The 12148-nt window shown below is 47.5% G+C and overlaps 1 protein-coding gene across 2 annotated transcripts in view; it reads left to right on the top strand.

Annotated features, from left to right (window-relative positions):
- The window catches only part of CLUL1 (clusterin like 1), a 147284-nt gene that overhangs the window by 94802 nt on the left and 40334 nt on the right, over positions 1 to 12148 (top strand). For both annotated transcript variants that reach the window (XM_069219984.1, XM_069219986.1), the window contains exon 4: positions 693 to 863. In XM_069219984.1, coding sequence (XP_069076085.1) covers positions 693 to 863 — 171 coding nt within the window. The remainder of the gene's footprint in view (positions 1 to 692; positions 864 to 12148) is intronic.

The raw sequence follows: 12148 nt of genomic DNA, 5'->3' as shown, positions 1-12148 counted from the left end.
CTAACTTGTCTGCTCTCCCTGAAACTTTTCATGAACGAGCTGAGGCAGATGTGACTTTTTTGAGAAAGATTTGTGAAGATTAATCAAACGTGCCACAGTTATTAGTAAACTAAAAAATTAATTCCCTATAGAAATGTGGTTCTAACTATAACTACCCAGTGGCGACCACGAGTGGGTAAGATATATATATATATGTTATCGCTATAATTGTGTTGAACTCACACAGTTGCGGCCAAAGTTTAACTTAAAGTACTACTGAGTGACAAGATAGGCAGGCATAATTACATTCCTAAGGGTATGTTCCTAAATTACATTGTCTCAGTAAAGGCTCTTAGGCCTTATTTTGATGGGCACATTTTTTAGACTATCTGCAGTATGTTGATAATGCTGAACTTACAAACTTCTCATTTGGTGGCGACCCTGTGCAAGCATACTGGTGTAGAAAAATGATTTTACCAACCTGAAACCAAAACATTAACCCATTCCTAAAAAGGTATCTCAATCTGTTGCTGTTGAGGGATATCTGCTACTTCTGAAAGACAGCTTTTATCTCTTGGTGTAAGAGGGTGGAACTTAAGCAGTGCTGGAGGGTGTTGATATACTGCACAAAAAGTAATGGATATTGGCTGAGTCTTACTAAAAAAATCTGTGATCACGTTTCAATCCAATAAAATGAACTCATATGTTCCTAGGAAGCTTTGCACCTAATGGAAGAAATCAAAAGCCGTCTAAGTGAAGAAGAAGAGCAGTGTCAATCAACCCTACAGGGAACATGGGAAGAATGCAAGCCATGCCTGGAAAGCTCGTGTTTGATATTTCATACCACAAATTGCAATGAGGAGATCTCCAAATTTACTAGCACGGTAAGAAAATTATCTGTTACTACACTTTCTTATCATCAGTTATCATATTATCCCATGCAAAATTAATACCATCCTTTAGATGGCAAAAGAGGCAGAATCACACACTCTAAGTCCTTGGTTAACAGTGAGGTACAATATACAACTTCAACTCAAAGCCCTGCCACCTGTTTTCACAGATGGGACATGTCTGAAAATAGGTCAAGGAATCAAGATTCAATATCATCTAGCTCAAGGTAGGTGTCCGTTGTTACTGGGGACAAGTGATCAGTTCATAAATAAGTATAGCAGAGCAGAATGGTAGTCACTATCTCATTCACAACTGATTTGAAGAATCAATCAATCAATCAGTGTTTATAAAGCGCAGCTGCTCACCCGTTAGGGTCTCAAGGCACTGGGGGGGTGTAGCATGTACCGGAGGTGGATTAAAAAAGCCATGTCTTCAGTTCCTTCGTGAAGCTGGGGAGGGAGGTGGTTTGTCTGATGCGGATGGGTAGGGCGTTCCAGGCAGTGGCGGCGAGGTAGGAGAAGGAGCATTCTCCTGTTCTGGTTTTTCTGATGCGGTGTACTTCTGCAAGAGAGAGCTGGGCTGAGCGTAGGGCTCTGCGGAGTACATGGAAGTTGAGTCACTGGTTAAGGTAGGCTGGCCCGGTGTTGTGGAAGGCTTTGTGTGTGTAGGTGAGGATTTTGAAAGTGATTCTTTTCAAGATTCCAAGAATCGTTGGAAAGGACAATGCGTGCTCTGCGCAAACCCTCACCAGATGCCAACACATCAAGTAAAACCCTCCATGTAATTCTTAAACTCCTACATGCTCCCTTCAGACGGGTGTGGGTTGGATGCACGTGGAAAAATGGCCCCTCAATCCACATACATTTTAAGGAGCACAAAGCAACAAGAAGGCATTTGAGATGCAATATGACTTTTAGAAAGAAACGTGTGGTAATGCAAGCCTCACAAAAGGTGCTCTATCAGGTCTAATAGTTAGGGGCACATATTTTAAATACGAAATACAAGAATCGTTGCGGTTTTGCATGAATGTGGTGTTATACTCAAATTTGTGGATTGTTTCGGGCCACAGCTTAGATACTTGGCCGCTAGTTACCTTCTTTGTGGTGTGATGATATGGCAATGATGACTGCTGTGTGATAAGTAAATCAGAAGACTTATTTCACCTCATTTCTCAGTTTCTTATTAATATCTTTTAGCTGAATTTGGAATGAACTGACCAAGAAATCGACTTGTTTGGCGAGTGAGGATGGTCAATTTAATTCCATCCCTAATGTGCATGTTTTGATTACATATTTTAAAATTACTTACTTAAAAAACGTATTATATTTTCATTTGTAAATGTGATTGGCTGGTTTGATCTGGTGTGAATGATAGGCTCTAGTAACTAAAAGTGATTTCATAAGAATTAAGTTAGTGAGATTACAACATATTTAAAGTGGATATGGTATGGTCAGCCTTTCCCTTTAAGAACTGTATGCGACGTACTCTTACAACCCAGCCTCCTACCCATAACCTCTTTTTCCATCACATTCCCACTTCATCTGAGCTAACATGAAACTACCCAAAGGTTAAAATTCCTCCAGTCGCCCAAAATGCATTTGCTGTGATTGGCGTATAATGTAAATTAACACCAAATAGGACAAACCAGTAATTCCCCAGGAAGGCAGATATAAAAACACAAGTGACTCCTGAAGGAGTCATTTCAAAATAATTATAGTAATTTTTTATGGTTGGCATCGGATGAGCCCAACCCCTACTTCAATTAAAGAAAGAGAACAACAATGCAGCATAAAAGGTGTGATAAAGCGTACTCTATGTAAGATGGCATCCAGTTAGAAAATATTTATTATAATCAACCGTTTTTTCAATACTAATTGCGCAAATGTTTAACAGTGAAAGCAGACACACTGACATACAGCCACACTGTTGCATGTAAGAGTTCCTATGATCATGGATCATGAAATTGGGAACTCACCTCACCATGTAATAGTCCTCGTATTCCATACAATGGGCGGATTGTAATGTGATGTGTAGGCTTATATGTATAGTTTGCCGATGATTCGGTCTCCTAGGTCAGAGAGTACATTAGACCACCCTCACGACTAGGGGGCAGAATTAAGAGCTCCTTGCACCACTTTAGCGCTGTCTTAGTGTCATGTTTTTGATGCTAAGGTGGCGCTAAGGTGGCCTTTTCCCCACGGCAAATACAGAAAGTGGGGCAATGCATGCATTGCGCCACTTTGTAACGCTTTGCGCCACATTATGCATGCACCATGCATAATGTATGCAAAGGGGGCATAGAGGCGCAAGGAGGCCCGCAAAAATTGTGCAATGAAATCTATAAGATTTCATTGTGCCATTTTTTGTGTAATTTTTAACGCCTGCTTAAAGTTACGCATCCATTGTAATCAATGGGCCTCCTTGCACTTTGCTCCACTAGTTTGAAATTTTTTGACAATAGTGGAGAAAAGCGCCACAATAGCGTCAAAAAATTTGACGCTATTGTTCCTAATACCACCATGGTGTGCAGTATCGTAAATACGGCGTACACATGGTGGCTGTTAGAAATAGGGTCTTTGGTTGGCAGTCAGGTTACCCCCTGTCCAAGCAAGGATCCTCACTCTAGTCAGGGTAAAAGAGAATTACCCTCAGCTAACCCCTGCTTAACCCCTTGGTAGCTTGGCACAAGCAGCAGGCTTAACTTCAGAGTGCTAGGTGTAAAGTATTTGCACCAAAACACACAGTAACTTAATGAAAATACTACAAAATGACACAACACAGGTTTAGAAAAATAGAGAATATTTTTCTAAACAAAACAAGACCAAAACGACAAATATCCACAATACACAAGTCAAGTTATCAATTAAAAAGCAAAAAGAGTCTTTATGAAGTTTTAAACACACACTTACACTGTTAGCGTGAAAATGTACCTTGGGTGCATCAAAAATAACCCCACACTGGCGAGTGTGCATCAAAATGGGCTTGCGATGTGTCAATTTCACCCACTCACAAGACCTTGAGTCGTTTCTCCTTTCGTCGGGTCAGGCTCGTCATTTCTTCTCTCCGCAGGAGAGCGATGCGTCAATCCGGTCAGCACTCTCGGGTCCATGCAGGCCTTACGTTGTTTTTACATGCCCAGCAGTGTTTGCGTCGGAAATCCAGCCGCACAATGATCTAAAAACCACGCAGCTCGGGTTGCGATCTCCCAGCCTCTGTCAGCGATGCTGCGCGTCGTTTTTCCAGCTCAGTGCATCGATTATGCAGTCGCGTTGCAGGCGAGCATTGATTTTCAGCCGCGAAGCCGGCGACGCATCGATTTTTCAGCTGCAGATCGGAGTCGCGGCGATCTTTTCCCCACGTTGCGTTCTGTGCGTGGATTTCTTCCTCTTATGCTGCCAGCTTCTCCTTTCAGGGTCCCAGGAACTGGATGGTCACCACAGGGCAGAGTAGGAGTCTCTCCAGAGACTCCAGGTGCTAGCAGAGAGAAGTCTTTGCTGTCCCTGAGATTTCAAACAACAGGAGGCAAGCTCTAAATCAAGCCCTTAGAGATCTTCACAAGATGGAAAGCACACAACGTCCAGTCTCTTTGCCCACTTCCTCTGGCAGAAGCAGCAACTGCAGGATAGCTCCACAAAGCAGTCACGGGCAGGGCAGCTCTTCTTCCTCAGCTATTCAGCTCTTCTCCAGGCAGAGGTTCCTCTTGGTTTCCAGAAGTGTTCTAAAGTCTGTGGTTTTGGGTGCCCTTCTTATACCCAATTTCTTCTTTGAAGTAGGCCTACTTCAAAGTAAAGTCTCTTTTGAATGTGAAATCCTGCCTTTCCCAGGCCAGGCCCCAGACACTCACCAGGGGTGTGGAGACTGCATTGTGTGAGGGCAGGCACAGCCCTTTCAGGTGTGAGTGACTACTCCTCCTCTCACTCCTAGTTCAGATGGCTCATCAGGAAATGCAGATTACACCCCAGCTACCTTTGTGTCACTGTCTAGTGTGAGGTGCAACCAGCCCAACTGTCAAACTGACCCAGACAGGGAATCCACAAACAGGTAGAGTCACAGAAATGGTATAAGCAAGAAAATGCTCACTTTCTAAAAGTGGCATTTTCAAACACACAATCTCAAAATCAACTTTACTATAAGGGGTATTTTTAAATTGTGAGCTCAAAGACCCCAAACTCCACATGTCCATCCGCTCCCAAAGAGAATCAACACTTTAATCAGATTTAAAGGTAGCCCCCATGTTAACCTATGAGAGGGGCAGACCTTGCAGCAGTGAAAAACGAATTTAGCAATTTTTCCCTGTCAGGACATATAAAACACATTACTATGGGGGTCATTCTGACCCCCGCCAGCGGCGGAAGCTGCCAGCCTGGCGGGAACCGCCAGAAGACCGTACCGCGGTCAAAAGACCGCAGGGGTCATTCTGACTTTCCCGCTGGGCTGGCGGGCGACCGCCAAAAGGCCGCCCGCCCGCCAAGCGGGAAAGCACCAGCAATGAGGAAGCCGGCTCCGAATGGAGCCGGCGGAGTTGCTGGTGTGCGACGGGTGCAGTTGCACCCGTCGCGATTTTCAGTGTCTGCCACGCAGACACTGAAAATCAATGGGGGGCCCCCAGGGGCCCCACGACACCCGTTCCCGCCTGGCGGGAAGGGGGTCGGAATCCCCATGGCGGCGCTGCTTGCAGCGCCGCCGTGGAGGATTCCCTGGGGCAGCGGGAAGCCGGCGGGAAACCGCCGGCTTCCCTTTTCTGACCGCGGCTTTACCGCTGCAGTCAGAATGCCCACGGAAGCACCGCCAGCCTGTTGGCGGTGCTTCCGCGGTCGTTGGCCCTGGCGGTCCATGACCGCCAGGGTCAGAATGACCCCCTATATGTCCTACCTTAACCATACACTGCACCCTGCCCTTGGGGCTACCTAGGGCCTACCTTAGGAGTGTCTGACATGTAAGAAAAGGGAAGGTTTAAGCCTGGCAAGTGGGTACACTTGCCAAGTCGAATATACAGTTAAAACTGCACACACAGACACTGCAGTGGCAGGTTGGGACATGATTACAGAGCTACTTATGTGGGTGGCACAACCAGTGCTGCAGGCCCACTAGTAGCATTTGATTTACAGGCCATGGCACCGCTAGTGCACTTTACTAGGGACTTATTAGTAAATCAAATATGCCAATCATGGATAAACCAATCAACAATACAATTTACACAGAGAGCATATGCACTTTAGCACTGGTTAGCAGTGGTAAAGTGCCCAGAGTTCAAAATCCAAAAGCAACAGGTCAGAAAAAACAGGAGGCAAAAAGATTGGGGATGACCATGCATAGGCAAAAAAAGTCCAACACAACCCCTTACCAGCCTAAAGCCAGGGGAGAACAATCAATACTTTGATGTACTTACCTGATTGTGGCGATAGAACAGGGACCCTGGTCCACAACAGCAGAGGCATGTTCCAGTTCTACGCCTTCCTGACTCCAGTTGGATCACTCTGTGCATACTGCCAGGGCCCACTAAGCTAACCCACGGGGAACCCTTCTCCTCATCCGCAGATACCATCTGTGCAGCACCTAACTTTACCTTGCTCACAGAGGTATCCCAGGGGGTAGATAGCACCACCAAGGCCAACACAGTGGTGTTCCCCACTCCACCCACGGCGTGTGACTCTCGTCCCCCCCCAGGGGCGACTCTGTCCACCAGGACAGCAAGCCACAGTGACCCCTGACAACTGTCAGGGATGAGAGCCTGACCTCAGGCCTCTCCAACCACTGTGACGGTAAAGAGGGGGGTTGTAACCCCAGGTGCCTGGCACCCTTTGACCACTCTCTCTTCCACCGGGTTAGGGATGACACCCTGACCCTGGTCCTCCCTCTGGGACTCTGTACCCTCCCTTCAGTAGTGGCACACCCAGAGTCCAAAATTGTCAGGGTGCTTGTAGAAGCAGTCCTGCCAATTCTCCCACCAGTGCAGGGATGTTAACCTGCAACTGGTCCTCCAACCTGGGGTCTGTACCTTCAGGTTGGACTAGGGCCGGGGGTGAGGCCTCCCTCCCCCTGCCCTCCCTTCTGGGGTCCTGCACCCCTCATCTAGGAGTGCCCCCCTGAACACAACATGGTAGGGACACTGTTAGCAGTAGCCCCTTCCTCTAGGTCAGGGGGGACACCCTGAACCTGGCCTTCCAATCCAGGGTCTGTACCCTTAGATTGCACTGGGGTCAGGGGTGAGTCTCTCTCTCTCCTATCCCTAATCTCAGGGTTCTGCACCCCCCCACCCCTCGGGGAGAGTACCCTTAGAAATCACACCAGGGAGGTGATTGGGCAAACCCCCCCCCTTCCAGGTCAGGGTTTACACCCTGCACCTGATCCTTCAGTCCAGGGTCTGTACCCAGGACTTCCTGGGGGGGGCCACCTACCCGCCACCAGGTTAGAGTTTACCCTCTGGACCTGGTTATAGAACCCAGAGTCACCACCCTGCGATTGAACCATTGCCTGGCACACCAGGACTTCCAGGGAGGCACACTTAACCCCCTCTAGGGACACACCGTCCCCAAGGACCACACAAAAGTATGGCTGGCGCAGGTCTCCTGACCTCTGCCCATCTGACAGAGTCTGGATTCCCCCCAACCCAGAAATGGTCTCAACGAGGTCATTCCTGGGGGGATCTGCTCTCAGAGCTGACCCCTGACCCTCCACGTTCTCCACTGGGGTTTGCAACCCCCTCTCCACCCTCTGTCTGGACTTCTGCACCCCCTCATTAGGAGTGGTACTGCCAGACACCAGAACTGGGGGGACGCTGGCTACAGCTGCCCCCCCAAGCTCTCCTGACACTGTGGGGTCTCCCTCAACAGATGGCCCTACGGTACAGGCTAGGCTCCCCTCCTGGTGTTCCCTCATGGAACCCTCCAGGACCTGGGACCAGATCTCGGGCACCTTCGGCCTCAGCCCATCCCCATTCCCTCTCCTCTGAGACTGGACATGGGGGTCCCTCACCCATCCCACTACACTGGGACCTACCTGGGACACTACAATCCTTCCCTACCTCACCTGGTTGGGAAATACCTAGACCATTCCTCTCAGGAGCACCCCCAAATGCCTCTTCAGACTCTCTGGTACTCACCCAGAGGTCTGCCTCCAGTGTAAGGTCCCTGGGGTCAGAGAACTCACACTCCACCTGGTGTTGGCATAGCTCTGGAAAATAAGGACTAGACATATGCTTTCCAGCAATTACATCACTCAGCCCCTCACATGAATTAACCAAAGTACCCTTCACCCAACCATCCAGTGACTCCGCCTTGAAAAAGTATCCCACATCACCCTCCTGAGACTGGTGAGACAGTACCTGACTGTCCCTGACACTCAACCCACACTCTTCTGGGATGTCTTCACACTCCATAACCAGGACTTCTACCTGGGGGAACCCCTCTCCCTGTCACTCTCACCCAGAGCCAGTAGAGTGTCCCTTCCATCACTAGGAATATGACTCCCTATGCCAGTTCCCCAATCCACCTCAGGGACTCTGTGCATCACTGGAGCTACCTCATACCCCTGAACCTCCTGGTGTGTGTTAACTACCTCCTTCAAGTAGGGCACCACATCTCTGGGCATGTGCACTTCCTCAGTAGTACTGGGTACAAGATTTTTGCTGCCACCATCTGAACTGGTCTCAGCTCTCATGGCTTCCAGCTTCAGCTCTTCACAGCTCGGCTCTTGAGCTGCCAACCTTTCTTTTTCCAGGGCTAAGGCTCTCTTCTCCTCAGCCCTCTCAAGCTCTGCATCTAGCTCTTCCAGGCTCCAGATTCGAGCTGGGAGCCAATCATCTCTTTCTGTTCCCTCCTCATGGCTACTGCCCTCCTCCTCAGAGTAGTCCTCCTCCTCAAACTCATCTGGTGGTGTTGCCTGATAACGTTTCAACTTATACAAAAACAGGGCTGACTGAAGATCCCCCCTTCTGGATTTCTTATTCACAGCCAGTCCCCTTTCCATGCAGAATGCTTTAGGTTGCCACTTTTTATAGATAAATAGGTGCCAAAATTGACTTCCATTCTGCAAAGGCTTCACAACCAAAAACCAGAGTCCCAAGATATCAACAATATATCCAGGAGGACATCAGAGAACAAAAAGCAGAATCATAAGTCAAGTAGTATGTGGTCTCGTAGTGGTCTGAACTCAAAACAGTAGTGTACACTTAATCACTTTATGTCAAGTACAAATACAAGTCCAATCCCAACCGCTGATCACCAATGTTAGAAATGGGGTCTTTGGTTGGAAGTCAGGTTATCCCCTGTCCAAGCAAGGACCCTCACTCTAGTCAGGGTAAAAGAGAATCACCCTCAGCTAACCCCTGCTTACCCCCTTGGTAGCTTGGCACGAGCAGTTGGCTTAACTTCAGAGTGCTAGGTGTAAAGTATTTGTACCAACACACACAGTGACTTAATGAAAATACTACAAAATGACACAACACAGATTTAGAAAAATAGAGAATATTGATCTAAACAAGACCAAAACGACAAAAGTCCACAGTACACAAGTCATCAATTAAAAACCAAAAAGAGTCTTTATGTAGTTTAAAACACACACTAACACTGTTAGCGTGAAAAAGTACCTTGGGTGCGTCAAAAATAACCCCGCACGGGTGAGTGTGCGTCAAAAAGGGCTTGCGATGCGTCAATTTCACTCATGAGCGAGACCTTGCGCCGTTTCTCCTTTCGTCAGGTCGGGCGTGTCGTTTCTTCTCTCTGCAGGAGAGCGATGCGTCAATCCAGTCAGCACTCTCGGGTCCTGGCAGGCCTTGCGTTGTTTTTATACGCCCAGCGGTGTTTGCTGCAGAAATCCAGCCGCACGATGATCCAAAAACCACACAGCGTGGATTGCGATCTCCCAGCCTCCATCAGCGATGCTGACCATAGTTTCTCCAGCTCCGTGCATCGATTCTTCAGTGGCATTGCAGGCGAGCGTCGATTTTTAGCTGTGAAGCCGGCAGCGTGTCGATTTTTCAGCCGCAGATCGGAGTCGCGTTGATCTTTTCCCCGCATGGCGTTCTTTGTGTGGATTTCTTCCTCTTAGGCTGCCAGCTTCTCCTTTCAGGGTCCCAGAAACTGGATGGGCACCACAGGGCAGAGACTCCAAGTGCTGGCAGAGCGAAGTCTTTGCTGTCCCTGAGACTTTAAACAACAGGAGGCAAGCTCTAAATCAAGCCCTTGGAGATCTTCACAAGATGGAGGGCACACAAAGTCCAGTCTTTGCCCTCTTACTCTGGCAGAAGCAGCAACTGCAGGATAGCTCCACAAAGCACAGTCACAGGCAGGGCAGCTCTTCAGCTCTTCTCCAGGCAGAGGTTCCTCTTGGTTTCCAGAAGTGTTTTAAAGTCTGTGGTTTTGGGTGCCCTTCTTATACCCAATTTCTCCTTTGAAGTAGGCCTACTTCAAAGTAAAGTCTCTTTTGAATGTGAAATCCTGCCGTGCCCAGGCCAGGCCCCAGCCACTCACCAGGGGGTTGGAGACTGCATTGTGTGAGGGCAGGCACAGCCCTTTCAGGTGTGAGTGACCACTCCTCCTCTCACTCCTAGTTCAGACGGCTCATCAGGAAATGCAGATTACACCCCGGCTCCCTTTGTGCCACTGTCTAGTGTGAGGTGCAACCAGCCCAACGGTCAAACTGACCCAGACAGGGAATCCACAAACAGGCAGAGTCACAGAAATGGTATAAGCAAGAAAATGCTCACTTTCTAAAAGTGGCATTTTCAAACACACAATCTCAAAATCAACTTTACTATAAGGTGTATTTTTAAATTGTGAGCTCAGAGACCCCAAACTCCACATGTCCATCCGCTCCCAAAGAGAATCAACACTTTAATCAGATTTAAAGGTAGCCCCCATGTTTACCTATGAGAGAGGCAGGCCTTGCAGCAGTGAAAAACGAATTTAGCAATATTTCACTTTCAGGACATATAAAACACATTACTCTATGTCCTACCTTAACCATACACTGCACCCTGCCCTTGGGGCTACCTAGGGCCTACCTTAGGGGTATCTGACATGTAAGAAAAGGGAAGGTTTAGGCCTGGCAAGTGGGTACACTTGCCAAGTCGAATTTACAGTTACAACTGCACACACAGACACTGCAGTGGCAGGTCTGAGACATGATCACAGAGCTACTTATGTGGGTGGCACTACCAGTGCTGCAGGCCCACCAGTAGCATTTGATTTACAGGCCCTGGCACCTCTAGTGCACTTTACTAGGGACTTATTAGTAAATCAAATATGCCAATCATGGATAAACCAATCAACAATACAATTTACATAGAGAGCATATGCACTTTAGCACTGGTTAGCAGTGGTAAAGTGCTCAGAGTTCAAGAACCAACAGCAACAGGTCAGAAAAAATAGGAGGCAGGAGGCAAAAAGATTGGGGATGACCCTGCATAGGCAAAAAAGTCCAACAGTGGCGTTAGGGGAAGTGCAGGGGGGGAGCAAGAAAAGTGGTGCTGCATTCGATGCAGCGTCACTTTTCTTAAATTCAGCCCTTGGTGTCAAAACACACTGACCATTCTTAAACCTAGTAAACATAGATTATATACATATGATGTGTGTACAAGAGCACAAATTAACATAAAACTGCAAAAATACGAAAGAGGAGCACGCCTCACAAAAGTGAAAACACGCAAATCACACCATAGATCAGCCACTCACCAGCAACAAGAATAAGATGTCACATCTCCTATTGTGTAGGCGATGAATCACTTGACAACCACTATGGTGTGGAGGGTGCTGAAGAGCCCTATTGTCACGAGTACAGGATTAATACAGCTTGAGTCTGGCACACCAAATGCTTTAGATAAAAATAAATGTGAAGTAGGGTGTGAGTCTTTTGGAAATAATAGAGCAAACATTTTAACATCTGAAAACAATGGTGCATCATAAGCACAGTTGTAGTGGTGATCAACAAGTCAGTTAACAGGCATTGTGAAAAGGGTTAGAGCTAGAACCCAACCAGGGGTGTAGCTTGGTTAGTATGAAAGCCTGGTCGGGGGGGTGAGCTATAGATTTCCCAACAATCACGCTGGGGCATTGTGTTAAAACACATTATATGAGAAGCAGAGGGGCCCTAAGAGCGGAATGCAATTGTTAGGGGTACTTAAAGCTCAATATTTTTTAAACTAGTCAATAGTTTTTAAGTTCTTCAAAACAGACAAGTGTGTGTGTTTTTGGCAGTGTGGGCATGTACAAATCCCAGGCGAAATCCGACAGACACTTCACATTACCCAACTGAAAGCACTTGTACCCAACGATTTACT

This window comes from Pleurodeles waltl, chromosome 2_2 (assembly GCF_031143425.1).
Source record: "Pleurodeles waltl isolate 20211129_DDA chromosome 2_2, aPleWal1.hap1.20221129, whole genome shotgun sequence".
NCBI classification, from domain to species: Eukaryota; Metazoa; Chordata; class Amphibia; order Caudata; family Salamandridae; genus Pleurodeles; species Pleurodeles waltl.
This window is presented reverse-complemented; position numbering and strand designations above follow the sequence as displayed.